General features: G+C 36.7%; 4 protein-coding genes and 1 long non-coding RNA gene across 7 annotated transcripts; 4 read left to right on the top strand and 1 right to left on the bottom strand.

The window, feature by feature from the left end:
* Positions 1-1710: 1710 nt before the first annotated feature.
* Positions 1711-4917, top strand: LOC137745256 (branched-chain-amino-acid aminotransferase 5, chloroplastic). Of its 3 annotated transcripts, none has more exons than XM_068485182.2 (10): positions 1711-2344; positions 2472-2572; positions 2685-2862; positions 3186-3362; positions 3447-3578; positions 3654-3752; positions 3994-4110; positions 4192-4290; positions 4446-4555; positions 4649-4917. In XM_068485182.2, the coding sequence occupies exons 1-10, from the start codon at positions 2261-2263 to the stop codon at positions 4761-4763; spliced, it is 1212 nt and encodes a 403-aa protein (XP_068341283.1). In that variant the 5' UTR covers positions 1711-2260; the 3' UTR covers positions 4764-4917. The 3 variants fall into 3 exon arrangements, with proteins under 3 accessions (XP_068341283.1, XP_068341279.1, XP_088541715.1); XM_068485178.2 differs by having other exon boundaries at positions 4192-4338; XM_088685589.1 differs by having other exon boundaries at positions 2239-2375; positions 4192-4338.
* Positions 4918-5944: 1027 nt separating this feature from the next.
* LOC137744730 (branched-chain-amino-acid aminotransferase 2, chloroplastic) lies at positions 5945-9112 on the top strand. The gene is made up of 9 exons (XM_068484526.2): positions 5945-6281; positions 6842-6918; positions 7238-7421; positions 7548-7724; positions 7840-7971; positions 8056-8154; positions 8242-8454; positions 8537-8649; positions 8839-9112. Exons 1-9 carry the CDS (start codon positions 6204-6206, stop codon positions 8951-8953), a joined length of 1188 nt encoding a protein of 395 aa, XP_068340627.1. The 5' UTR covers positions 5945-6203; the 3' UTR covers positions 8954-9112.
* Positions 9113-9205: 93 nt separating this feature from the next.
* On the bottom strand, positions 9206-15577 carry LOC137712753 (uncharacterized). The gene is made up of 3 exons (XM_068451907.2): positions 15392-15577; positions 14803-15013; positions 9206-14398 (listed from the first exon to the last, which is right to left on the bottom strand). The coding sequence occupies exons 1-3, from the start codon at positions 15575-15577 to the stop codon at positions 9525-9527; spliced, it is 5271 nt and encodes a 1756-aa protein (XP_068308008.1). The 3' UTR covers positions 9206-9524.
* A 1443-nt stretch (positions 15578-17020) lies between these two features.
* Positions 17021-19864, top strand: LOC148690995 (uncharacterized). Its single transcript, XR_015957257.1, has 3 exons — positions 17021-17369; positions 17635-17846; positions 18610-19864. It is a non-coding gene; the product is annotated as an uncharacterized LOC148690995 (long non-coding RNA).
* Positions 19865-25204: 5340 nt separating this feature from the next.
* LOC137719903 (uncharacterized) lies at positions 25205-27000 on the top strand. The gene is made up of 3 exons (XM_068458893.2): positions 25205-25398; positions 25548-25677; positions 25863-27000. Exons 1-3 carry the CDS (start codon positions 25263-25265, stop codon positions 26860-26862), a joined length of 1266 nt encoding a protein of 421 aa, XP_068314994.1. The 5' UTR covers positions 25205-25262; the 3' UTR covers positions 26863-27000.
* The last annotated feature ends 801 nt before the right edge of the window (positions 27001-27801 follow it).

The raw sequence follows: 27801 nt of genomic DNA, 5'->3' as shown, positions 1-27801 counted from the left end.
AATATTGTAAGAACTAAGTAAGAGTGTACAACTTGCTTACTTTCATTAAGGATTGTTTTCACCTTTGATGAAAGATCTCCCCTGTTCTTCTTTGCTGTGTGTTTAACTCATGATATTGGTGTATAATACGATTTTTTTTTGGAATATTTGTACCCCTTTTTGAATAAGAGAATATAATGAAAGTATGATCAATTTTTGGAATGCTTATTAATTATAACTCTATTGTTATAAAATTCTAGCTCCGTCACTGATTGTGAAACTTAACCCACTCTTCCACCATTTAGTATAGATAATATATCGTTTGTTTAAAAAAATAGATAATATATCGTTTGTTTAAAAAAATTGAATGGAGTTTTCAAATCTTCATATTAAAATGAAGATTGCCTTCTTAATGGGTACATGATTGTGACTTATGGGTTCCTATAATGGGTGCTAGGGTTTTGGTGTCGAGGATGGGTTGACTTTGGATTTCTTGCAGCATGAGATGAACCCCACCTAGGTCCACACCACGTAGCAAGTACATAACCCATATCATATATGTGCAATGTTGTTCCATCTAACAAGACTTGTCGTGTTAAAATTGAAGATATATTGATGAACATGTCTTGCGAAACTAGCCAAAAGTTTGGTTAAATTTGATTCCTAATAATACAAAAGTGTTTATAACTAGCTCTACTTCAATAATGCTACTCCAATAAAGGCTCTCTAGTATTAACTAATATTGAATATTAAATTATTTATTCCATAAAACTGAATTATTTAGAGCATATTTTGTACTCTACTTGAATCCAACTTTTTTAAACTCAAAAATAATTTTCAAGTTTTAGGCCTTAAAAACTTGTTTGGTATGACTATTTAAAAAAAAAAAAAAAACTGAACTCAAGACTAACTAAAAAATATAATCTACTCTCTAAAAATATAAAAAGTGAGTTTTTAGAGTTTTTAAACTTAAACTCATTCATTTGTTTTCTCTCCCTCCTCCCCTCTCACTCCAAATCTATCTCTCTCCTTTTTTTTTTTTATAACCTTTTTAATCTCTCATCCAATCCGTTCTCTTCATTATCTTGGTTCTTTCTCTCACTTCTCTTCCTCTCTATCTCATCCGATCCTCTCTCTTCTTTCTCTTTCCTTCAATCATCTATTACTTTCTTTCCTCTTCTCTCCTCTTTCTCCCTCTCCTGTGACCCCCTCTATTTAGATCTCTTTGTCTAGTTTAAGTCGTAAGATTTAAAATTTTTAAATCGCAAACCAATCAAAATTTTGAGTTTTAAAGAAAATTGTTTTCAAGAAATGTTCTTAAGAAATGTTTTGAGAAATGATAAAAATGTTCAAATATGATACCAAACAGGGCCTTAAGGAAAAGCGAAAAAGTAAACCAAAGTTCGGCAAAACTTATTTCTCTCCCTTGACTAGCCAAGAGTGACTAACAAACGTTTAGAAAGACAAAATGACTTGCCATATAGCTAACATCAAGGGCGGATTCACATACATAGAGGCAAATCCAACCTTCACTAGGTTGGGCTATAGCCCAAAAGAGATTTATAAGAAAAATGTGTTACCTAGGTTACTAGGTTAGGTATAGTTTTCTTGTCCTTTCGCACAACCTTCATTCCTCTTTAACTTCTCTAGCCCTTTTCAATTCCCTCAACGCCTAACTTCAATGAGTTTATCCTTGCTTATTTAACATCCAAAGGACGTAAGCGACCACCCGATTTTAACATCCTGGATCTGTCCATGCACATACAATCTTAAGTTGGTCGCGGCCCCCCAAGCTCTAGCATACCCATTGAAGTCCACACATAACCTAGAAGACTATATGAAATTATGCTGAAATTTCTCAGCGTAGGCCAACTCTGTCTAGATTTTACAACTTTGAAATGAAATACTAGATGGATGATGGATCCACATAGTTTGGGCCTTTGGGCTTCAATGCCAAATCCGGTTGACCCAAAAACCAAACATTCATTGGGTTTTTGGTCCTAAAATCAAAGCCCAGCACAAAATAATTGATTTAATTAATTATATTTTAATCAGCTGAAGGGCGTGTCTGGCGGGTATTCGGCATATGGCGGGCATCCGAAGCCATAACAGCAAAGGTGTCGATTGACAATCCATGGAATTTGATCACTGATCCGAAGCCAAAGCCTCGTTCTTGTCACGAAAAGCCAAAAGCCAAAAGCAATTTCGGATCAAAACCTTCAGAAAAAGCTCTGCAATCTGCATGCCCTAGCTGAGAAGAAGAAGAGGAGAGAGATCAGAGATGGCAATTTCCAATTCTACCCTCTCAATTGCTCTCCCATTCCCAACAACTCCCAGTCCATCCTCCTCGTCTCAGTCCCTCAAGGCATGCAATTGCAGTAATCGCACTACTTTGTGTAACATCTTGTCTTCTTTTTGCCGCATTTTTTCCCCAGATTATAAATACCCATTAATTAATTAATTAATAGCTTTGCATGCGTTTGATGATGCAGCAGCAGCTTCTACTTGGGCCTTCTTGGCTTCGGTCGGCGGCTCCGATTGCCACCTCCACCACAAGCCTCAGAGCCGTCACTCCATCTGGTGTCGCTCATGAGTACGTACGGACCACCTCTCATTCAGTACCAGAACTTGCACTGTTTGATTAATTACACTACGTGGTCCTTCTACTTATCATAAAGTTGCCAAATTTGTTTCGAAAAGAACAGTCAAACCTCTGAATTGCCTGATACAACATGGGACACGCTCGGATTCAACAAACCCATATCGACAGATTACATGTTTGTTATGAAAAGTTCCAAAGATGGAGACTTTATGGATGGCGGGTTACAACGTTTCGAAAAAATTGAGTTCAACCCAGCTGCCAGTGTTTTGAACTATGGACAGGTTTGTCCTCAGTCCTCTGCTCCGATTATGTAATACCCCTTATTTTATTAGACCTCGGTTTTTGATTTCTGGGCCTGCTTTAAAATTAAGCTAGTAAATTTGAAATAACACTTCGAAAACAATAAGTTTTATACAGAATTGGGGAATTTGTTTCCCTAAAAGTATTGTGTTTGAAGTGTTTTTCTAGAAAAAGCGCTTATGTGAATTTTGGCATCATTAGCATCTTGATATTTATGTGTTTTACATTGTCATTGTATTAGGACTATGCATTTATCTTCAAAATCAAAGTTTTTGAAAATAATTTCACTTTCTTTTATGTCAAGGGAATAATTGAAGAATTGAAAGCATACAAGAAACATGACGGTTCTTTATTACTATTTCACCTAGAGGAACATGGGTTGCGGATGAGGACGGGCGCAGAGCGCCTGTGTATGCCTTCACCAACTGTTGAGCAGTTTGTGGAAGGTGTAAAAGCTACTGTCTTGGCAAATCGACGTTGGGTAATGTTACACCATGTTTGTTCTTAAGAGAAGTCCTTTTTTCTGTAGCATGTTCTAATAACGGTGCTCAGCGCATCACTACAGGTTCCCCCACGGAGTAAAGGTTTTCTTCATATTCGACCACTACTTATTGGGAATGGGCCTGTTCTTAGTCTTACACCAGCTCCAGAATTCACCTTTCTGATTTATGTTTCTCCAATGGGGAACTATTTTGAGGTAAACGTTTTGTGATTTTTCCCCTTTCGAAGAGGATTTAATTCAATTGTAGTTTCCATTCACTGATGGCAACAGGGGGGCTTGCAACCAATCAATTTGGTGGTAGAAAATGCAATCCATCGCGCAGTCCGTGGTGGAGCTGGAAGTGTGAAAGCCATAGGAAATTATAGTGCTGTAAGTGCTAATTACCACATGTTCACATTGCGGTTGATGGCTGTTTACGTTATTAGATATTTTTCTTCCTATTGCTGCGTTGTGGTCAATTTGCATTCTCAGTGTTAACAAATCACCTAGAAACTACACTTGATTCCCATAAATCTTGCGCTGGGTTCATATTATTTTCTGTAGTCATGTTCTCGTAGATGCACTTCTACTTGTCAAAGACTGATATGAAACCTGTGAATTATTTAAATAGATTTTGAAGGCACAGGTGGACGCTAAAGCAAATGGTTTCTCTGATGTTTTGTACCTTGATTCTGTTCACAACAAATACATTGAAGAGACTTCGACTGCTAACATTTTTCTAGTGAAGGTATTATTGAAGCTCTAGCGTTTTGGTTATCAAGAAAAAAATGGTTGTGTGATTCTGAGGCTATGAAAGTTTTACTTACAGGATAATGTAATCTCCACCCCGGCACTGCACGAAGGGACCATTTTGCCTGGCATTACCCGCAACTCTGTAATTGAAATTGCTCGCATCGAAGGGTACCAGGTATGTGTTTGGGCATCCTCCAGTTGCAAACTGGTTTTATACTTGGCAGTAAACCTTTTTAACATGATTTTATGAGTTTCGAACTCCGCTACTTCCCTCGGATTGTCAAATAAATCAGATTACTCGTTGAGATCCTCACATCGAATACATGACAGGTTGAGGAACGCCTTGTGTCGTTTGAGGAATTATTTGAAGCCGATGAAGTATTTTGTACTGGAAATGCTGTCTTAACACCGGTGCGCAGCATAACTTACCTCGATAAAAGGTGATTTACTTCTTGTCTTACAAAGTGTAATGTGCTCATAATTTATGTATGATGATTATGCTACTAGAGCTGAGTTAATACTTCTTTTTTCAGGGTGTCTTACCTTGAAACTGGCCCCGGTGGTGTCGTGTCTCAGAAACTGCACCGGGCGCTTTCAAATATACAGATGGGTCTTACAGAATTCGGCGGGACAGTAACCTTGAAGTAGGAAGGATCCATCATCGACGGAAAAACTAGGCAAGTTTGTAGAACATATAGACGACGTAGTTTGTTCACCAAATGTATATGTCCAACATAATCCATGGAGAATTTGAACTCGGAATCTCTTCCTAACATAATAAACAAATATATTATCACATCAATAGCTACTCAATAATGTATTTCGACTTTGATAAATTTCGTATTAAGATTTTATAAATGTTGGCATATATGAGATGCAACGGAGTACTCACTATTTGCCTTCATAAATAAAAAGCATTCATTATTATTATTATTATTATTTTTTTTTTTTGTGGTTGCCGACGGGCCATAAGTTCAAAAGAAAAACAAAAGATTATATAAGAATATCTACGAAATTCGGAACCCTAATTATATCTACACGACAATGTTGAAAAGACAGCAGGACAAGCTGAGTTCACCATGATCCTATCCACTCAATAATTAGGTTTATTTTATTTTATTTTTTTATGTCGTGGTCTGACCTGGCGTCCTCAGCGTTCCAAACTTTTTGTCATGCATAGTTATCTCCATCTCTGTTTTTATTAAGTTATTTTAAGGTTTATCAAACATGTGATAAACCAGTGACTCACATATTTAGAGTTCAAAGGCTTACAGATTAGTAAGTTAAATAACGTTTTTCAAATTTTCGTGTTAATAGATTTTTACAAAAATTCATTCAAATTAAAAGCAGTTTAGTTTTTTTATAGTAAAATTAAATGCAATTGTATGTGGTTCAATATTATAATGAATAAAGTGTTGATTTTATCCATGCGTCTCATATTCGAAACTCTCCCCTCTTAAATTATTGTAATAATTTCAAATCATTCAAAAGATTACAAATAAAAAAAATAATGTAATTAGTAACCTAATCCGGCACTAACTTATTATATCATTTTCATAGAATAATTTTATAATCAGACTGTTCATTATTTAGGGTTAGTTTGGAAGTTCTTTTAAAGCCAGGTTTTTGTGAAATTGTTTTTCAAACCAATCTTTAGTAAAATGGAAGTGAAGCCAATAACTGGTGCATCTTGCAGGAAATACATTAAGTTTTTTGAAACTCAAAAATATATTTTCTACAAACGTTTTCAATCATTTCAAAAATAGTTTCAAATAAACTCTTAAGTCATTAATACAACTACATATAAAAAGAGCCTACAAATATAACAAGTACGGGTACGTGCTCTACTCAGGATCCCCCATCCTCGAGCAATTTGGCTCTTTCCACCCGCTTTTCTCTCATCTCACTTGGCGCGATATAAATGTGACCCATCGCCCATCCTTCTCCCCATGTTTGATACTCTCTCTTCGTATCCCTATCCCACCTCTCTCTCCTCACACCAACCCCCTTCTCCCATCTCTTGCTCAAATTCTAGATTCGCGTTCTGGGTTGTGAGATTTCGAGGCAGACAGAGAGACAACACCAACCATGATTCAAAGGACGATAAGGTTTCATAAGTTGGTTCGATCTCTTGGAGTTGCTTCTTCATTATCTCCGTCGTCCAAGGTTAATCATTCTTTCACCTCCTCTGTTTTCGATTTCCCCTGTTTTAGATTCCATGTTTTATTACGTTGTCGCATAATCTTACTAATTTATCCATTTCATAACACACATATCTGTTAATTAATACCGTACTAGAGTTCCATGAATATCAACGATGTCGTCTGCTCGTTTTATGAGACATGAATTGGAACACGACTCATATAACAACATGGAAATTAGTAACACCACGTTTCATACAAACTTTCTCCTACAGGAGAATCACGATTACGATAACACAATTCAGGTGTTTCGTTGGTGTCTAACTTCCGAACATGCGTGTTGGTTTCATTCAAGAAAAATGTTGAAGAGACCACATACGACATTATATTACCTCTAATTGTATGGTGGATCTTACTTCTGTCAGACAAGTGATATATAAGTGATACTAATGTGATCTTCCTAGCATTACTCTTCATTTCATGACTACCGACACATGTTACACGTTATCTAAACAGTCGTATATATTACATTGCATGTTTCACGTGTTTAAGCTTTCCTGATATCTATTTTCTCGTGTTAATTAGAATCTTGGAGTTTACCGTTGCTTCGGAACTGTAGCTTCATCGAATGCAGAACAAGCATGTGATCCATTTGAATACAGGTATGATTAGGAATGGCTTCAAAATTTGGCAGCTTGAAACTTTCTTGTATTCCACGTTATCATTCATATATAAATTCTTGAAGTAATTCGAAAATATTATATTATAAAGCAAATAGCTTATTGATTAGTAGCTACTATGAACTAAAAGAATTGAAAATCACATGCTCGAACACATAGCGTCTTCGTATTTTTCTTTCAGAACCTTCGGTTGTCAGTTTGATTGATTATCTTAACATTCACTGCTGTGGGAATATGCATATAAGCGTTGGTGGGTGGTTAATTGGCATGTTTTTTGATGTTTTCTGCATAATTTGTGCAGCTATGATCTTGATAAGCATGAGTATGCTGATGTGGATTGGGATAATCTCGGGTTTGGTTTAGTGCAAACTGATTACATGTACGTTATGAAATGTTCCAACGACGGGAAATTTGAACAAGGCCAACTCAGTCGTTACGGAAATATTGAACTTAACCCTGCTGCTGGAGTTTTAAATTATGGACAGGTAAGATTTTTCAATCGAAATTGTTTAAAACACGCTCGAGATATATAGGCTTAAGTAGAATTTTTGTTTTGGGGAAAGCATAATTAGATTTCGAGAAGTTGAAAAAGGCTGGCTTAATGTAAACAGGCAATATATGAAGGCACAAAAGCACACAGGAAGAAAGATGGGAATCTCCTTCTCTTTCGTCCAGACCAGAACGCAATGCGGATGAAGATTGGCGCAGAAAGAATGTGCATGCCCTCACTGCCGGTTGATCAATTCATTGATGCCGTGAAGCAAACTGCTCAAGCAAACAAGCGTTGGGTAATTGCTGTCAGAAACTTGATTTATTTGTTTCGAGTTAAGTCTCTTCCTGGAGTATGGAATTTGTGTACAAATTATTTACAAGTTTACATATCTGTGCCGTGATGAAATACAGGTTCCTCCTCCAGGCAAAGGGTCTTTGTATATTAGGCCTCTACTTCTAGGAAGTGGCCCCATATTAGGCTTGGCACCGTCACCTGAGTACACATTCCTTATATATGCTTCCCCGGTCAGAAATTATTTCAAGGTTAGCAATACACTTTTCACGCAGACGCGAGCGTTATGTATGTTAATTATAGTAAGATTTATATACTTATTATTGTTTTAATAGGAGGGCTCTGCACCCTTGAACATATATGTCGAGGAGGAGTATGATCGTGCCTCTCGTGGCGGAGCTGGAGGTGTCAAAACCATTACCAATTATGCCCCAGTAAGCAGAACAATTACGACTATTTTGAATTAGGGTTTTCATGTGTTACTAACTTTATAACTTATAACCTGTACTGGATATATGTAGGTATTGAAGGCACTAACCAGAGCAAAAAGCAAGGGATTTTCGGATGTTCTATATCTCGATTCAGTACATAACAAAAATCTGGAGGAGGTATCTTCTTGCAACATTTTCATTCTGAAAGGCAACGTGATTTCAACTCCTCCCACATCGGGGACTATTCTTTCGGGAGTTACTCGAAGAAGTATTATTGAAATTGCTCGTGATCATGGTTACCAGGTGATTTTCCATGCCAGTAGATTACACCATTTCTTATCTCCCTCATGGACTGATTCTAACACTGCCCTTCAAATGCGTTTAGGTTGAGGAACGAGTTATTCCAGTGGAGGAATTGAGTGAAGTCGATGAAGTGTTCTGCACTGGAACTGCTGTTGGTGTTGCTCCTGTGGGCAGCATTACATATCAAGGCAAAAGGTAGTAGTATTATAGGAGCATTCAAAATTCGATTATTTTATTTAGACAAGGAAGAAAGCAATATATACGTAGTTGGGCATAGCCAAGTCGGCTAGAGTAATGTGCTCCATCTGAACCTAAGTGCTGTGTTTAGATTATATTAGCATATCGCTCGAAGAAAAGAATATACCGACTTTCTCTCATGTGCAGGATGGAGTACAAAACGGGAGCTGGGACTGCATGTCCACAACTTTACTCAACCCTAGTAGGAATTCAAACGGGACAGATTGAGGATAAGAAAGGCTGGATTGTGGAAATTGACTAAGCTCCTTTTAACCCACCACCACATTTCAGATTACAATTTACTGTGGATCAGTTGTAAGAAGATAAAATTATGGTCATGATCCACACTTTGCCAATTGTGCAGACTGCAGAACTCTTTCTTTTTTTGGTTTGCCAGTTTTATCAGTTTTTGTGTTCGATTTATCTTGGATTATTAATTAAAAGAAACACCATATGAATCATCAAATTTATATAAAATAAGCATTGGTCCCCATGAAAACAACACCAATATACTTTCCAACTTCTTAAAAAAACAAATATACATACATATATATATATATATATATTATATAAAATGGATACATTTTAGAGTAGTTAAAATAGTGAAGAAAGCATAAATGGGCACGGCCTCTAATGTGTGTTTTTGCTAGTTACAATGATAACACGCTTGGTTGAGTGGTAAGAAAAGAGGAGGGAAAAGTAAGTAAAAATTGCACGGATAAGATTCAAGAAGTTCATCATCCACTAACTTTTGCACAAACAAAATACGGCGCAAACTGTTCAGATACATGCATTCTACAGCACAGAAAACATACAGGGTCAATCCCCTCTTTTCACTGACGTCGTTTCTTGCCGGAAAGCATTGGTGTGGAAGGGGCTACAAGCTCCAACTTCTTGCTTGCACGCTTTCGGTAAACACGAGAAGGTCCTTCTGAAGAGAGGAATGCACTGTCGAGAAACGCCACATCCTCCACTAACCGCTCCAAATTTTGCTTCATCAGCAAAAAATCAACTTCATTCTCATTGAAATGAAACATGAACCCAATTTGGATAATCTTACTCAATGTATCTGCTGCAGTGGGTTTTGCCTGTGCTAACAATCCTTGTGCGAGTTCGTCAGCAAAAGACGTAACAAATTCAAGATCATCTTTCCCATTTTCATAGCCAGATTTATCCATAAGCAACCGCTGAGAATCCTTCTCCCAAAGAACCAGCTTTAACTTTTCAACTTCCACTGATGTACTTGCAGATGGAACTAGTCTGTAACAGACTTGAATTGGTTTGTCACTCTTGTACACCGATAGCATAACCATTGATTTAGCAGCGTTGTGTCTCTCTTTCATTGACATGTTTACCTCAGGACCGGCAAGAAAACCAAGAATAATTTTGATTAAACCCCTTCCTATCAATCCGTTTCTTGCATCAACCTTTTCACAATGATCCACCGATAGCATGCTACTGACATTGCACTCAACTGAGTCAGAGACCTTTCTAACTCCAAGTAATTCATAAATTTGATGCAGCCTTCTAGGAGAAATAAGAAACTCGCTGAAACTGTTGGGAATCCACACAAACAAAGGAGCCTTGTCGAAGCTCGAGAAAATCTTTTTCAGTTGCAAGTCATCAGCAATGAACACTTCCTCTCTACTCATCAGATATATTTCTTCAACTGTGGACATTGTGGCAGGTAATCTGATCAAGTTCAGCTTCAGATTTTCTTCTACGTCTTGATTCCAGTTGTCTACAATATATTCGCAAAACGAGCTGCATTCTCTGACAGTTACTTGACACTTATCCCTCAAGGCCCAATTGTTCCATAGCTGCACGTAGTTATTGATGGAAGGATTATCGGAAACTCCAAAAGCCGAAGAAAACACGGGGAGGAGCTCTTTCTTGTAAAACTTGTCAAGACAAAACAGGCAGGAGCCGAACAGATTTTTCCAATCATGAAGTACACAATCTTGAGAATTAACCCACACACCTGTGCCCTCGGGATTAGGTATCCACACCTGAGAGTTGCATTTATCTTGAACTGTTGGACTCCACTTGAACTTGTTAAGGAAGCTATAAATCCTTCTTATTACAGCCGTTTTTGTCTGGGACAAAAGAAATGCAGAAAGAAAAGAACAAACATCCAAAGGATCTACCTTCACGCCAATATCTCTCAACTGATTCTTGTACGCATGAATGTTAGTTCCAAAATAAAATTCATCAATGCTTGGCACATCTGACCTCTTTAGAATACAATCCCATGTTGGATCAAAAAGAACACATTCTTCTGGAGTTTTGTAACCACTCAGGGTCTTCAAACACGTGCCTTTTGCGACATTACCGACCAAGTCACCCACTAAAGCCTCATCAAGAGAACTTGACATCAGATGCTTAATGCACTCTAGAATTGACATCATACCATCAGCACTAAGTAGTTCCCCTTCAATAGGGCTGCGGACACCCTTAGCAACAAATGATGCTCCTTGTTCAAAATCCATGATTACACCCAATATCTGCAGCTCACCCCTGAATTTATATATGTCGATACCATAATACGCGTCATCAATTAGAGGAAGATCAACAAAGAACGAGATTGACCCCCACTTGGAGCTAAAAAGAATTGATTCTCTAGGAGTCTTGTAACCATGTCGTGTTTTTAACCACTTCTCAGATGTCAACCACATCAGTTCAGGGGACGATAAAGACATAGTTTGACTCAGTTCCCGGATGCAACCTAGCAGTGACATCACTGTTGAAGGAGCTAGGTTAGAAGAAGACACTAGGGAATTAAATTGGACAGCGATCATCTTAGATGCTCCAGAATCATCAACTACAACATCCAAGGCATTCAACTCCTCAACAAAATGTGTAATTGCATCCCCATAATACAGTGCATCTATGGCAGGAACCTGGAGAGCAGTGAACAAAGAACCCCATTGGGAACCAGGAAGAGCCGTTTCTGAAGGTCTTTTAAAACCCAAATTTGTCTTCATCCAAGGTTGACATTTTATCCTGTTAATTAAGCCTGCAGCCCCAGACCCCAAGCATCTGATACACTTAAGAATCAATAAACCACAACTACCAGTCATGGATGACAGATTTGATGTTAAATTCATATTCTCTGCAATCGATTTCTGCACCTCCTCAAGACCACATGCAACTCCAAGTAGCGTTAACTCAGATATGAAAGAACCTAATCTGCTTCCATAGAATGTTTCATCAACAATTGGAAGATTTGTGATTTTCAAACAGGCTTCCACTTCTATCTCAGACGGCAAAAGCATAGATCCCTTTGGAGCACTATAACCCTGATGAGTCTTCAGCCACTTCTTCTCCTTCATAACAGTCAACCAATCCTTGTCAATCACATTCCGCCCTCTACAGATACTAATGAAATTCAACAAAGAAAATGCGCAGTCTTTGCTCATTCGAGGAGAAGCAAGAGACTTTAAGCAATTAGTAACCAGCTTCCTCACATCATCTGATCCATGCCCGACACCAAGAAATTTCAATTCATCTTGATAAAGATTGATCCGATTCATGTAAAATTCGAGGTCTATAATACAGACATCCTTCAGAACATGCTTCATCATATCAAGAATAGATTTACCTGCTTCATCTGGTAGAATGGCCTTTCTTGGAGAACTATAACCTGAGTATGTCTTCATCCACTTACCACCTCGAATGCTTTCAATGAACTTTGTCGGAAGAGATGAACCCTTAGTCCGGAGTAATCTGATCCAATCAAGCAGCAAAAAGGCCTGCTCACTAGATAGTTCATGAGATGCTTTCTCTAAAACCACATCTGGAGGAGACAACTCGGGTAAGTCCATAGCTTTACTGTGCCTTTCAATAAAATTAAGAAGCTCCTTCTCAAGCACCGAGTCTCCCAAAAACATACTACTTTTTGCGTAAGCATTCCCTATATCAACATAGTTCTGTTCAACAAATGGATTCTGGGAACCAAACAACTTCACCCATTTGCTACCTGATGCAGGGACAAGGGTAACAGCTCTCTGCATTCTGACACGGTCAGTTCCATCAATAAGCGGGAAACTTCCACAAAGATAAGAAGTCTCATAATCACTAAGGAAGGATTTCTTGTGCGCATGATAAAGGAAATTAGCAAGTGTAAGTGCAAGACCTGGCTCCTTGTTTACATGATTGCAAAGAAATACAGCATAATCATATGCTGTACAAGATTTCACTCCTGCATAGTAGCAAAGCCAATTGCAGACAGATGATTTTATCCCGTGCGTTGATTTTTTATTTCTGGCAACACTTCTCTGATTATCTAAAAGAGCTTTTTGTACGTTATCTGGCAAGAAATACATATTATCAGGACATCCAAACTCCATATTGCATTTGTTCAGCCATGTATGAACTTCCTTCTCCTCAGCATATTGAATCTTGGACTCCGCCTTCGCGGTTTTGGTAATTGTACACAATTGCAAATTGCCTTCCCGATTGATGTATTTAATAAGAGGTATGACCGAAATATGCTTTGACGTCATTACCTCATTATCAGCAATAAAATCAAGCAGATCAATGTAGACATCATCAGATACCATCAGAAGATTGCAGGATCTGATGCATTCTGTGTACCAATGACCACTAGCCCATACCACACCTAGAAAGTACAGAACTGCACTGTATTTTTCAAGGTCCAGTGACGAATGCAAGACCCTCTTCAATAAAGGTGAACCACTTGAAAAAGCCCCTTCACTTTTCATTTGTAGCACTAGGGCCCTAAATTTTGGCAAGATCCGAACTGCATGTTTAGGCTGCAGGAACAACCAATTCCCGCCAGAAAGCATTTGACAAGGCACTATCTGTAAACCTTCCAATTTAACTCTAATAGACTCCCTTAAGTCGTCAAATGTGGGAATCGGAGAAGCTTGAGCAGGTAAGAACTCAAATGCCTGACCAGGTGAAGGGAAGAGGGAGAGCTCTCTCACACATGACTGGAAGGCATTCATGAAGGCGGATGGCACACATTCAAGTATTCCCAAGTTCCAGACATCATCCAACAGAATAGATTCTCGTGAAGAAGCAAGAATGAAATCAGCTTGAATTACAAAGGGGAGGTTGGTGACCATTGCAGTAGGCAGGAAAGAAAATACACCAACAGACGACGTTCCCCTTCTCAGTCTTTCTCCAAATGGGAAAGCAAGGGTGATGACCCATTCCTCCACATCCATCCTTGTATTAACTCTATTGCCTGGTTTTACTGGAAATGACTCTCTCCACAAATAATACTTGCACAACTCGTCAGTATCACATTTTTTTTCTTTCACAGAAAGTTGAACAACACGTGAATTGGCTCCTTTATCACTCAAGTTCACATGCTCAGTCTCACTGAATATAGAGATTGTGGAGACATCATCAGCTTCTTGTGGATCACATCCACGTACGTATACGTGCTTTATCTTGGATAAGAACAGGAGAAGCTCTGGGTGCAGCTCTGACAGCTGCATTCTCACAGCTTCCACCTTGTCAGGCTTTAGAGGAAGAATAAACGTAGTTGTTGGCAAGATTTTGTTGAAACCATACACCTCGCATATGCTTGATAAATATGGCTTTCCAGTAACCCATTCAGGAACTATATAACCAATACCACAATCTTGATTTGGTTCTTCCATAAAACTGACCTGATATCCGTTGCTAAATATATGAGGCCGTGAACTCACAAGGAATACACTTTTAAATCCAATACCTGCAAGCAAAACCAGTATTATGAGTTCAACAGTTCACCTTCAGACCAATAGTTCAGAAGGCACTTATTGATAACTCAACTCTTATAACAAATGCATGTAAACAACTCAACCAACTAGTTCTTTTTCAGAAGAATTTAACTCTCTCTGGTTAAAATTAGAACTACATTATGCATTCAGTACACGTCGAAAGTGTGCATGTGAAGGAAACATGGTAGAAGGTCTAAATTCAGAAACTTCCTAACTCGCTGATGCAGAAAACAATTCGGAGATTCCTTCATTCTGAATTTTGATATATATTTGTACATATAGACGTCAAATGCGTGAAATTATTAGTGTATTGCATGCACAAATAAAATTAATGAAGAAACAAAAACCCAATAAAACTCAGTTGTTAATAGTTTACCTTTTTCTCCAATAAATCCCTGCCGTCTCTTTCCCTTCTTTGTGGAACGGCCTATGCTGCAAATCGAGTCCATATTCTTCCTGGAAAAGCCAACCTCGTTATTAAAAACAAGCAGAGTAGCTGGTGCTCCACTCCCAGTTATGTCTTTCTTTGTCAGCACAAATTCCAACGTTGGTTCAACTCCTTCCTTGTATTCATTGTCTTCTGCATTCTGCAAAACAAAAAATCAAAAATTAAAATCCAAGAAAAAAAACAATCCCACAAATTAAAATTCACAAAAAAAAAAAGAAACCCATAATTTTTTTTCAAATTCCATTGATGCTAGTATCGAAAAGTTTGAAACTTTTTCAATTTTTTTGTTAGAAACATAGCAAAATACCCACGAATTGTTTCCATTTTTTTCTATTTTCAAATCAAACCCCCACATATAAAAATCAACGAAAAAACAAACCCAACAATTAAAATTCGCAAAAAAATAAACCCACAAACTGTTTTCAATTTCAAGTTTCACCCACGATAGTAAGAAAAAAATTGAACTTTTTTACTTTTTCTGAAAAAAAAAAAAAAAAAAAAAAAGAGAGGAAAATACCTGTATGAGCTCCATGAGAAAATGGATGTCTTTCTGGTAAAGCTCCGCAGAGAGACTAGTGACGGCATGGTGAAGATCGAGAGTTAAAGGGTTTGCTTCTTTCTTCGCTATTGAGAACTTTTTGGTCCTAATCTCTTGTATGTGAAGTTTAGCGGAACGTAAAGCTTCATTTGCGTCGTTTACCATGGTGGCCTAGTCAGCATGCAGACCTAGCAAGAAAATACAGTTTTACAAAGGTGAGAAATGCAGAAATTTAAGACAATGATCAGCCATAAGCTCAAGAGAGGAAAAGCATACCTTCCTGCTGCTAAGAAATATAAAGTTTTGGCATTTTTTTGGTGCTCCAGCAGAAAAATGGAGAAGAAGAAAAAAAACAGAGCTTCAACTTTTGAGCAGATGGGTTTAGAAGAGTGTGTGGGTGTAACTTGGCTGGGGTTGCATCGGAGAAAGTGGTGACAGAGTAATTAGGAGAAGGTGGTGGTTTGGTGGTAACTTGGCTGAGGTTGCAGACAGTGGTGACAGAGTAATTAAAGGAAGGAAGATCGTGTAAATCTAAATCCTGCATGAAAAGTTTTTGACAAGACAAACTGAGTCCACCCTTTCTTCATTATTGAAAAAAAAAAAGCCGGGGACTTGATAAGTCGTGTCAAATATACTCGCATCAGTACATGCATAAACCTTCTTTTCATTGATTAACTCGTTAAAGCAAATTATCGCACATGTAAAGTCTACTAGTCCCATGCATTTTATATTATTTTATTTATATTATTTATATGTTAGATTTAAAAATTCATCACACATGAGAATATATGATAAGATGAATCTCATATTAATAAAAGAAAAAACTTGCAGATGCTTATAAGTGTTAACTTATTCTCTGTATTTCCTATTAGTTTATAACAAAACTTTAATATTTTTTATAATATCAAAATAGGTTAGCTTACGTGTAAAGCTCAACAACCACACGTTTTTCATAACTTAATTCGTCACGTAAAAAGCATATAAAAATGCAAAAGTAAAAGAGCCTCTTATTGTTATCGATTAAAGTAGAAATTTAAAACCAATTAATTTTAGAATGACATCTCAATTTTCTTTAGCTTCTCCCAGGCAAAGTTCTAAAAAACACTAGGCGCTAGTCGGGCGACAAGAAGAGGTCTAGCGCCTAGGCCGCTAGGTGAACTAGGTAAATTTATTATATTTCTTACAAATAACTATCAGTTTATATTTAAAATATAAACAATTTCATCATAAACTACGAAATAGAATTACATATATATTATGAAGTATTGGAACATAATGAAAATATAAAGAACAAACATATAATGTATGTTCATTTAAGTCTACAACAAATCTCTTACAATTTATTAAAAAATTAAAATGTAAAATGAAAGTTATCTTTTTTCTCTCTAAATGAGTTGCAACATAGGCAGGCAGGTGCCTAAATGGGGTTGGATGGGCTAAATGGATGTCTAGACGATTTAGACGGGCGTCTTAACAGGTTTAGATGAACGCTTCAGTAGGTCTAAACACAATTTCTTAATTTTTAAATAACTAGACATTAATCGGGACAAAACATTTATGAGGAGATTTTTAGAACAGTGCTCCCTGGCAAATCCAATCACTGCCATTGCAGCGGCCCTGCATGCTGAATGTTGACTTTTCTTTCTTTTTCTCACCCGAAACTCCAGAGCAAGAAAACCAAGCTCCCCCATCGTTTTGCTGGAGTGATCTCTCTATCTCCCTGAGCTTATGACTGATCGTTCTTAAATTTTTATGTTAACTGGGTTTCTGCAGAATGGAGCCACACAGATGAAAAAGCCACAGCTTCTGCTTAAAGTCACATAGAAGAAATTAGGTTTAGTACTTGATAGGGAAGAAAGAAGCAAGCCCTTTAATTCTCGACCTTCACCATGCGGTCACCAGCCTCTCAGCCGAACTCCACCAGAAAGACATCCATTTTCTCGTGGAGCTCATACAGGTGTTTATATATATTATTTTTTTTGCTGCGTTTTATAAAACTCTTTTCCTGACCAACGTCAATGAAACTCGAAATTAATATGTGGGTTTTTAAACAATTTCTGGGTTTTTTGCTCTGTTTCTAAAAAAAATTAAAAAAAAATTCAAACTTTTCAACACTAGCATCAATGGAACTTGAAAACCAGTAGTGGGTTTCTTTTTTTGTGAATTTTGCTTTGTGGGTTTGATTTTTGGTGGATTTTAATTTGTGGGTTTTTTATTTGCAGAATGCAGAAGACAATGAATACGAAGAAGGCGTAGAACCAACGCGGGAATTTGTGATGACAAAGGAGGACATAACTGGGAGTGGAGCACCAGCCACTATATGGACTCCATCTGCAGCGTAGGCTGTTCTCCATCGGCGCGACGGCGGCGAAGCCACGAGTTTTCCGTTACAAAGAAGGGGAAGGAGGCAGCAGGGCTTTTATTGGAGAAAAAGGTAAATTAAAATTTTATTTCATTTGATTCATTTTATAGTTTTATTTTAGCTGTTTATATGTAAACATTTTGAACATGGAAATGCTATCCCTAATAGCCTTCCCATTTGTATGTGTTTACGGAAAATGCAACTAAGTAGTTAAGCGCTCGGTTGATAACGATTTGATACCACCATATCTTAAGAACAAAAAAAGCAAAAACAAAAAGCAAAATGGTTATCAAACGAGCATTAAGGGTTTGAGCTTTGCAGTTTTTCCTTTTCATGAACCTGAATGTTGAATATACGTTTTTTGTGATGGACTTTATTTGTTTTTAATCAAATCTGTTGTGATGGAACTTATTGTTTATCCCAAATAAATGTTTTTGCAGAACTTTATTTTTGAGATTCTGTATTTGTGTTCCTTTTCTAGCAAGCTATTTTTGTATGTTCTGTCTAGGATCTTTTGGCATTCCTTTGGCTAATTTGGTCTTGGATTTCGTTTTTCTTTTTCATTTCTGACTGAATAGTTGAGCTCTATGTGAAATTTCCATCTCTAGGAGATGACTTTTGCAATTCTTTTCATTTTTTCGTCTTAAAGATAGGTTTTCAAATTTAAACTGTATAGCCCTGGATACACGCTTGTTTTGAATGCATAATAGTAGAGTTCCCAGTCTATTCAACTCATTTTACTTTTTTGAGTTGCATGCATTCTGTATAGGAACCCAGTTATCTATTGAACTTTTGATTATCAAGTTGAACTCACGATATCAATGTTTTCTTGCAGGAATTGGATTTTAATGTGTGTTTCTTGTGAGTTCGCAGCCATGGATATTTAGCAATGGATATTGTGTCAGATTCATGAAAGAACCTGGAATATGTTGCAGCCAACTGGAATCAACATTTACGAGGTACTCTCAAGCAGAAATTGACCAAAGTACCTGCCACAATGTTTGGTGGAGAAAATACTTCTAATCCGCAGAGAGGAAGTATTCATTGCTGATGACTTGCGACTCAAGAAAGTTTTCTCAGGCTGTGAAAAATTTCCTCTGTTTGTTTGCTTTCCCAAGAGTCACAGCTTGTCTTATATTTACCCAGGAAGACTACAAGCAATCTACGAATCTCTTGGAGTTAGAAAGATTTCTGAGTCAGTTGAGTGCAAAGTGAACGGCATTGAGTCGTAAGAGCAGTGGGAAAAGATTGATGCGAGGAATGGATTGATCGGGAGGGGTTTAGTCATGACTATTCTGGCTTCTCTTGCTGGTCCTGAGGTAAATATGTCACTAAGAGACAGACGCAAGGCCGCAAATTCGGTAGTTATGCTGTCAGTGTACAAGAGTGACAAACCAATTCAAGTCTACTGTTGACTAATGCCATCTGCAGCGACAACCGTGGAAGTGAAAAAACAAAAGGTGGTTCTTTGGGAGAAGGATTCACAGCGGCTGCTCATTGATAAATCAGGTTCCGATGGACAAGAATTGATCTAGAGTTTCTTACTTCTTTTGCTATCGAACTCACGCAAGAACTTTTGGCACCAGCAAAACCTACTAGAGCAGATAAATTGAGCAAGCTTATCCTAATGGGATTTATGTTTGATATTAGTGAGGGTGAAGTGGATTGTGTGCTGATGAATGAGAACTTGGGAGTTATTTGTGGAGGATGAGCAGTTTCTTAAAGCTGCATTCGTCACTTCTGGAGAACTTGGTCGGGTTTATGAAAAGAATTCTGGTACCAAGTTAGAGCAATTAGGCCCTTCCACGCCAATGCCTTTATGCAAGAAACAGCGTCAGTGAAAACAAGGGAATCGACCTTCTATTTTTATTCATGGCTTGAATTATGATCAGGTTTCGGAACCATGAAGTTTTATTTGGTTGTATTTTATTGTAATCCTCGATGTATATATGGACCTGAAGCCAGGGATTTATGACCTTTTAGAATGCTCTGTACTGTAAAATGATTACATCCGAGCAGCTTGGCCCTTGTTTGTGTAGCAGTACCTTGACCAACCCTAGGTCCAATAGAAGCAAGCCCGACAGCCAACCCAGCAGCAATAACGGGAGCGGCGTAGTTCTCCTCTTGTATTGTGTCTTCTCTGTTACTAAAATTTTACTTTTCCTTCCTCTGTTATCAACTAGGGTAGTAGTTTTAGTACTTACTCATGATCAAGTATGAAAACATAGTAACCTGAAGAAGTAAAGAAATCTTAGTTGAATGACTTTTTAACTACGAACACAGCATAAATACCAGGTTTATGAAAGAATGGAGCCCATTAGCTTATGAATTGACTTAGGATCCGTTTCATAATTATTATGGTTTTAGTTTTTGTTTCGAAGTGGGATGGGAGAAACGATGGAGTAGGAAAAGAAACACAAAATGAAAACTTAAAAAAAAAAAATCATTTTAAATTGTTTTTACTTTCAAATTTTCATTTCTTCCCTTCCCTTTGACCATCTTTCTTAGGGCTGGAAAAAATTCTCTAAATTCCAAACCAAACTAAAAAATCTCGATCCTAAACCAAAAAAGGCCCAAACCAAAATTTTTGAAATTTTCGAGATGAAATACTGAACCGATCCCGAAATTTTGGTACGAGAATCAGTATTGTCTCTTCAATGTTACGGTAATCCCATACTAAACTGAAAATAAATATTATATATATATATATATATATATTATTGTAGATTTAAATTGTTGCTAACTACTAGTAGCAATATAATTGGTGTAGTTTACAAGTAGTAACCATAACCCTTTTATCACCACATTTGCGGGTAGAAACCTCCCACACACACTCACCCTACCTTCTTCTCAACCAGATGTGTCTATTTCTTAACACGAAATCAAAAAAATTGTATTGTTAGTTTTTGAACATATTAGGTTTGTAACTTATTTTTTTGCTTTTGGATTTGTTACTTATTTTATTTGGTTGCATGTTAATTTGACTTGGTATGAATGATTAGTATTTCAATTTGTATGAAATTTGGGAATACCGAACCATCCCTAAATACTGAAAATTGGGAATACCTAAATTTCGGTTTGGGATTGGTTTTTAAATTCCCGTCCTGAAAATTTTCGGTTTTGGATTCGGGATACTATTTTCGGTTTAGGATCCCACACCGAACCACCTCTTTCTTCATCCCTCCTCCTCCCTCGTATACTTTTCTTATTTCTCAAGTGCAAAAGATAAACTAAAACGAAATGGTTATCAAATTGGCCCTTAATTATCAATTTTGTATAATAATATCGTCCATTTTGAAACATTGGTCAGGAAACTGGGAGAGTCGCCAACTTTGAATGTGAAAAATAATCCAGATTATCCTGTAACTGAACCCTTCAGAGTTTCCAAATGGGATCATATATGACTGCAATGTCGTCATTGCCATTTGTTCATGGACATGAACTTTCATCATATGTTTCGTCTAAGGTCATAGTGCAATATGCATGCATCAGCATAGGCAGCCATGCATTTATTAATGGTCATCTAATCGCCTACTCAAACGGGAAAATTATATTCTAATTACACCATGTTGACCCAGAAATTAAAGGTTTGCAGAACTCTCCCGCATGATGCAAAAACTGGTGGCTTCAAGTCTTCAACCGAAGAGATTTTTCAATGTGATCATTACATGTCATGCAGTGTTACTAAATTATCTATATTATAATAACATATTTACTTATCTATATTATAGTATTATATCTTAGATTTCTAATATATCTACACATCGTTCAAACATGTTATGATATAAGATGATAATGTTAATTAGGTAACACTAAAGAATTACTCTTTCTTTCTCATGTGCTATTCACATGACCAATTTATCCCATGACGTATAGTAACTTGATCGAAATTCAAACATGTAATATATGGTGTAAAAGGGATCGAAATTCAAACATGTAATATGTGGTGTAAAAGGGGTTGACAACTTTGAAGGTTGGTGTGCTTTTGACAAAACAGAAACGAGAAAGAAGAAATTTGATTCAAGTTGCGTGGGAAATACAGCTATGCTGACTTGGTGACCATGGTGCCTGTTTTTCTGTTCACCAAATTAAAATATAAATACTTTTTGCTCTTGTCGAAAACAGAGAAAAGATAAGGTAAAGCCTGGAGAAGGAAGATGGGGTGAGTTAGCTGTAAAGAATATAATTTACATATGAACCTACGAGAAATTGTCAAGAAAATAATACTATCTTAATATATTGTTCAACCTCAAAAACATGTAGGTCCGTTCAAGATTGAAAATATAAAAAGACGTTTAAATGATATACGAAAAGGTAGTGATTTTCACACTATGTTCTTTTTATTCTGCATTTATGTCTCTTTTTTATCAGTTCTAAGACCGGAAAAAGCAAGAAGAATGCATGGAGAGAACGTGGCGAAAATATTTCCCAAAGTAAATAGTTGGTGCAAATTAATATATAGACTTGATAATGTAGAATCCGATGAGAGAACACAGCTTCTTTGCCTTGGTTTTATGCATGGCTGCGGGTCTGTCAAGCACTAACATCATTACATAAGAAAACCGGGAGAGAGAGAGAGAAAGAGAACGAGAGGTCAAGCAAATGACGCCAGAGATTTGACACTTTCCGCCTATAGCTACCACCACCAACTCTAATTATACATTGAATTTGATGTTTGCTTTGACCTCCAGTTACACTGGCTAATTAACTAGAGAAATGTTATTCACGTTCATATTTACATTTTATATATATTTTTTTAATTTTTGACCGTTAGATCAAAATGAATTAAAAAAAATTAATGGTAAAAAATTTACAAGAGTGTGTGAGAGGTAAAAATATGTGTATATATTGCTCTTTTCATTAACTCTTATAGTAGTTGCTTTATAATATAATTGGGGGAATATGTTTAATTTTTTGAGTTATATCTTTTGTAGTTTTATGAGGGAATAAGATCTGGGATATTTTTTTTTTATCCTTGTGGATCTTTAGGTTTGTAATTTGTTTAGTTAAGAGTGTTTCATTTCTGCATGTCACGTTAGTTAGAGCGGATGTGCTCACATGATTTTGAATTCTTACCCTTGCAATTTAAATTAGTTTAAAATAAAATATTATTTGTATAATCCCATTTCCAGTTTTTAGTCAACATTGCATCTTGTTTAATTTCTTATAATTATAATTTTATGGAAAAGAATAAGAGCATTTTGTACCCTAAAATTTTCATGTTCAACAATTTTTGCCCTGAAATTTATTTTACATATGAACTTACTTTTGAGAAAGTATGAATAGCATTTCTTAGGTGATTTTGCCATATACTATAAGTTGACTTGGAATTTGTATGTCTAATTACTTTTATTTTTGTTGGAGAGTATGTCATTACTAATTACAGCCTGCAAATTTAATCCCCATTAATTTGACTAGCTTAAAAAGTCTTATTGTTAAAATAAACAACAAATGGAAAATCATTATCATGTATCTTGTAGTCAAATAATACGTAATTTCACCAAACTTGTGCAAAAGTCTGAACCCTAATAACATTAATTATATTGGCCCTTTGAGAAGGGTAAGTTGGTCCACAAACCCCCTTCTAAGGAGGGAGACTTAATCTTGGGCTTGCAAGAGAAACTCCAACTCACAAAGAGGATATTAAAGAAAGTAATATTATCGTATATAGCTGCATGCATGGCCGCTGGAATATGATTCATCATGCTTTGCTTATATATACATATATCCTCTAGGATATAGGGCTGCCCTAACCTAGGCCGCCCTATGCAATGCGTATTCCTGGGGATCGAAATAAGTCATCAACGTCATCAAATTGGTTTCTCTTTGTCTTGCATTCTTCTCCTCTTGTTGGTCATTTGGTCACCTACCAAAAAGGATCATGTACCCTAATGTCCACTTAGTTTCAATCTTTGCTAACGGTTTCTCATTTTGCTTCTAGAAATTTGCTAGCTAGCTAAGCTAGTTGGTTCAAATATAGTTTTTTTTTAATTATTTACCTTTTTTGGGTAAACGTAACCCTAAAGGCTGACTTTTATTGCTGGAAATGGAAGTTGCAATGCCAAAGGAAGAAGAATAACTTTTATCGTAAAAGTATATCGTAATTTTGACTTCTGATGTTAATATAAGTGTAAGTTTATTTTCACATGACGTTGTATTATGACATAGAATGCTACATTGATGGTAAACTTGACAATGCATGAAGTTCTCTCACTGCGGCGCGCCCGCCCCACCCCCCGCCCCAAAAAAAAAAAAAAAAAGAGAGAAAAAAAACTACCAATTCAAATGGCTACGTGTGCACATATGACTATGTACGGTGATTTATTCTTTTGGATTTTGCTTCGATAATATGAAAGATGAATGGTAATTGAAAATAAAAGATTTAACAAGTTTTGAAATCAACTTTAACGGTTAAAACGCCTGTATTATTGAAATCACACCCTACTCTCTTTACCGAACACTTGAACCCTAAATTCAAAGGAGGAACTAGACCATATATATGAATACATATGTATGTATACATATATATACACACACACACACATACAATTACCCTAACCAATGATTCAAACCTATAGTAGTCTAGCTAATTGACCAAATATATTTACATTTTTATACTCTTTTTTTTTTTTTAGCAAACGACAACATTAGTGGGTTAAATAGTTGTTGTTAAGGGATAGGAAAATCGATGGAGATCAAATCTACACCATGGTCATAAACATTATTACTTTCTGTCACTACGATAAAACGCCATAATAAAACACATTCACACAGTTTAAAAGTTTACGTATAATAGTTATTGAGGAGTATAATGATATGATACGTAGATTAGATTTCAATAGAAAAAATATATGTCCTATATAACTACATGGGCGTATTATAATAATATGTGCTTAGTGTGTATATATGTCCCGGAGTACTAGACGGTGAGGATCTTATTGGAATTGTAGTTCCAAGAAAATCAGCAAACTGATGATCATACAAAAAAAAGGTGATTCCAGACTAAGAAAGACAAGAAGAAAATTCCTGCTTCCATTCTGGCACACTCATTTTCCTCCAATTTTCTATTGAAGCACACTTCTTTTAGCCACACCCTTTTTTAATTCCACTTGGCCCCGTTCCGGGAACCATGCTTATCCCTTTTCATCACAATTTACAATTAATCAATTTACTCTCTCTCTCTCTCTCTCAAAATTTATGTGTATCAGAAACACATGTTACGTGATGTATAATTTTATGTATTATTATATGAATAGAGGATATGATTAATACATGTTACTTTTAAAGTTTACTAACAAAAAAATACATATATTATAATGTGAAAGAACCAATAACAATACATGACAGTGTTCCGGATACACAAATTTCTCAAAAACTTCTCTCTCTAAAAAGTTGTTACTATTACTATATAAATGTGGAATATTGTTTATCCTATAGTATATCAAGGTAGCTATCTTAGCTCAATTAGATTCCAACAAGAAAGTAAAGATGGGGAGAGCTCCTTGCTGTGATAAAGCCAACGTGAAGAGAGGTCCATGGTCACCTGAAGAAGATGCCAAGCTCAAGTCTTACATCGAGCAACATGGCACCGGCGGTAACTGGATCGCTTTGCCACAAAAGATCGGTATGCAGATCTCAACCTTCTTCGTCTTCCTCTTCCTCAAATTAGTGTCCTGGTTAATCTATATCAAATTAATTAGTTAGAAGTTACCAGCTGTATAAATTAGATGGAATTAGGTTTTTGCTGATTTAATTCTCTGATGGATGATTTAGGGCTTAAGAGGTGTGGGAAGAGCTGCCGGCTTAGATGGTTAAATTATCTCCGCCCAAATATCAAGCATGGAGGGTTTTCTGAAGAAGAAGACAACATAATTTGCAGCCTCTACATAAGTATTGGGAGCAGGTAGACACATACATGAATTTAGCGTTGAATATCGCTTTTATAAAATGAAAAAAAGCATATATAAATATAACCACAATATCAATTACACATCTACATGTAAATTAGTGTAATTTAGTTCCTAGCTAGGGTAATTAATTATTTGATTATTTCATAAGTATAGATTATGTATGTATGTGTATATGTAGGTGGTCTATAATTGCAGCACAACTGCCAGGAAGAACTGACAATGATATAAAGAACTACTGGAACACAAGGCTGAAGAAAAAGCTTCTTGGTAGACAGCGGAAAGAACATCAGCTGGCTCGTAAATCGGGCCTAGTTAAACAAGACATCATCAAAAGGTCAGGCGCTGTTGGGGGAAACAGTAACTCCCATTCTGCCATTCTGGCCGCAGACGGTCAAAACTCTTACTGGCCGGAGCTTCCAGTGCTTGCAGCACCCACAGTACTACCACAACAACAACAACAGCCTTGCTTTAATGACCATGCTTCTATCAGAAAGTTGCTCATCAAGCTTGGAGGGAGGTTTAGTTCTGATATTAATCATAATCATGATACTAATCAAGCTACCCAAGATAGCTCCACCGATATTCAACCAACCTATCAAGTTCTTGATGATAATAATAACATTCCCTATGCCGCTACTGCTGTTACTCCTACTCATCAAATGGATGAGCACTATTCTGGAAAGAACATGCAAAGTCTATTAGTTCCTCGACATGGGATTCATGCTCTCAACAATTCTTCTGCTCCTGTGGCCTTAAGCAACATTGATGTCATTAGCCCTCATCAATTTGCACAAACACATTACATGGTCAACACGGATAATATTGATGGAGCTGGTAATGGTATAATGCATAATATGTTTCAAGGGCAAGGTGGTAATTATGTGACTGATCATCTAAAGGACATGGCGGTGTACAACAACAACAACACTGACAACCAACAGAGATTTGATGGGATGGAGTTCTTGTATGGCGATGAGATGATGATTATGAATAATAGAATTATTAGTAGTTATGGAGAAAGTATTGGGTGGGGTGAGATGCTGGGATGTCCTCCTGTGGCCTCCTCCTCAGACGACTATAATGCCGGCATGGACCGACTGATGCCGGCCGCACCCGTCCAAGAATGTGCTTTCGCCAACGACCAGTTGATGAGTAGTTACCCTGGGGCCCCATTATAAGATGATCATCGTGTACATGCAATTAATGTTATGTTAATATTTGGTAGCAATAGGGGGATCGGTGATGTTTTGCGCCAAATAGGGAAACCCTAATAATGAACTCATTAAATGATATGTTTGTTTCTTTCTTCTTCTATATTCTGTTAATTTTCAGACTGAATTTCTTCGTTGGTGTATAATTAGCAGAGTTTGAAGCCCTACTAGCTACTAGGGGCAAATTTGATTTGTCAAGTACTGTGAAGCTTTTTCTCTGACTGAAAGAACATGCATGTTTCAGTGTGTTGTTCCAGTTGATTTTAGATGGTGGAGATCAGCATTTCTTCAAAGAAATTTACGAATAGGGGAAAAGGGTATGTATTTGTTGCCACTTGCCAGCGTGGTTATTAATTTATACTTATATATGTTGGTAAAAATGCATGTTCACTGGAAACCAAGATAGGAAAGCAGTTTCTTGGAACAAGTTTTATGAATAAGCATTCCAGGATTATGAAATCAAGGTAGTAAGGCTCGAAAACTAATGTCTTCAGTTTGGGAAGAGAGAGAGAGTTTTGAACACTAATCAGTTCTGAATGACACACATGCTTTGTAAGAATAATATGTCTTTCAGACCTTCATACTTTTTGTATGATTTAAACTTTTAAGACTGTCAGCTTTATTACTGTTATATAACAGTTTTAACTTTCAAGTATTATAAAAAAATTTAGTAATTAATACTCGTAAGGTATGGTGCTTCAGTTTGTAAGACTTTCTATTTGAATACATGCATGGATCATCCCCTCTCTCTCTCTCTCTCTCTCTCTCTCTCTCTCTCTCTCTCTCTCTCTCTCTCTCTCCCCCTCTCTCTGAAGTCTGAACACACAAAACATTTTAAGTCTGACCACACAAAACATTTGGTTTAGCTTTTGACCTAGTTGATGATTCACATCATCTAGATGTGTA

Source organism: Pyrus communis, chromosome 15, assembly GCF_041283825.1.
Source record: "Pyrus communis isolate YQ-2024b chromosome 15, ASM4128382v1, whole genome shotgun sequence".
Lineage (NCBI taxonomy): Eukaryota > Viridiplantae > Streptophyta > Magnoliopsida > Rosales > Rosaceae > Pyrus > Pyrus communis.
The sequence above is the reverse complement of the archived record's forward strand: the minus strand, read 5'-3'. Positions and strand labels throughout refer to the sequence as shown.

Bases quoted from the DNA above. Each gene is read 5' to 3' on its own strand.
- LOC137745256 (XM_068485178.2), top strand. From the start codon at position 2,261: ATGGCAATTTCCAATTCTACCCTCTCAATTGCTCTCCCATTCCCAACA. The intron at 2,863-3,185 runs GTTTGTCCTCAG...TTTTATGTCAAG, and splicing joins GTGTTTTGAACTATGGACAG to GGAATAATTGAAGAATTGAA. The intron at 4,111-4,191 runs GTATTATTGAAG...TTTTACTTACAG, and splicing joins CTAACATTTTTCTAGTGAAG to GATAATGTAATCTCCACCCC.
- LOC137744730 (XM_068484526.2), top strand. From the start codon at position 6,204: ATGATTCAAAGGACGATAAGGTTTCATAAGTTGGTTCGATCTCTTGGA. The intron at 6,282-6,841 runs GTTAATCATTCT...CGTGTTAATTAG, and splicing joins CATTATCTCCGTCGTCCAAG to AATCTTGGAGTTTACCGTTG. The intron at 8,155-8,241 runs GTAAGCAGAACA...GGATATATGTAG, and splicing joins CCATTACCAATTATGCCCCA to GTATTGAAGGCACTAACCAG.
- LOC137712753 (XM_068451907.2), bottom strand. From the start codon at position 15,577: ATGGTAAACGACGCAAATGAAGCTTTACGTTCCGCTAAACTTCACATA. The intron at 15,014-15,391 runs GTATTTTCCTCT...TTTGTTTTGCAG, and splicing joins TTCTCATGGAGCTCATACAG to AATGCAGAAGACAATGAATA. The intron at 14,399-14,802 runs GTAAACTATTAA...TTTTGCTTGCAG, and splicing joins GGGATTTATTGGAGAAAAAG to GTATTGGATTTAAAAGTGTA.
- LOC137719903 (XM_068458893.2), top strand. From the start codon at position 25,263: ATGGGGAGAGCTCCTTGCTGTGATAAAGCCAACGTGAAGAGAGGTCCA. The intron at 25,399-25,547 runs GTATGCAGATCT...TGGATGATTTAG, and splicing joins CGCTTTGCCACAAAAGATCG to GGCTTAAGAGGTGTGGGAAG. The intron at 25,678-25,862 runs GTAGACACATAC...GTGTATATGTAG, and splicing joins TACATAAGTATTGGGAGCAG to GTGGTCTATAATTGCAGCAC.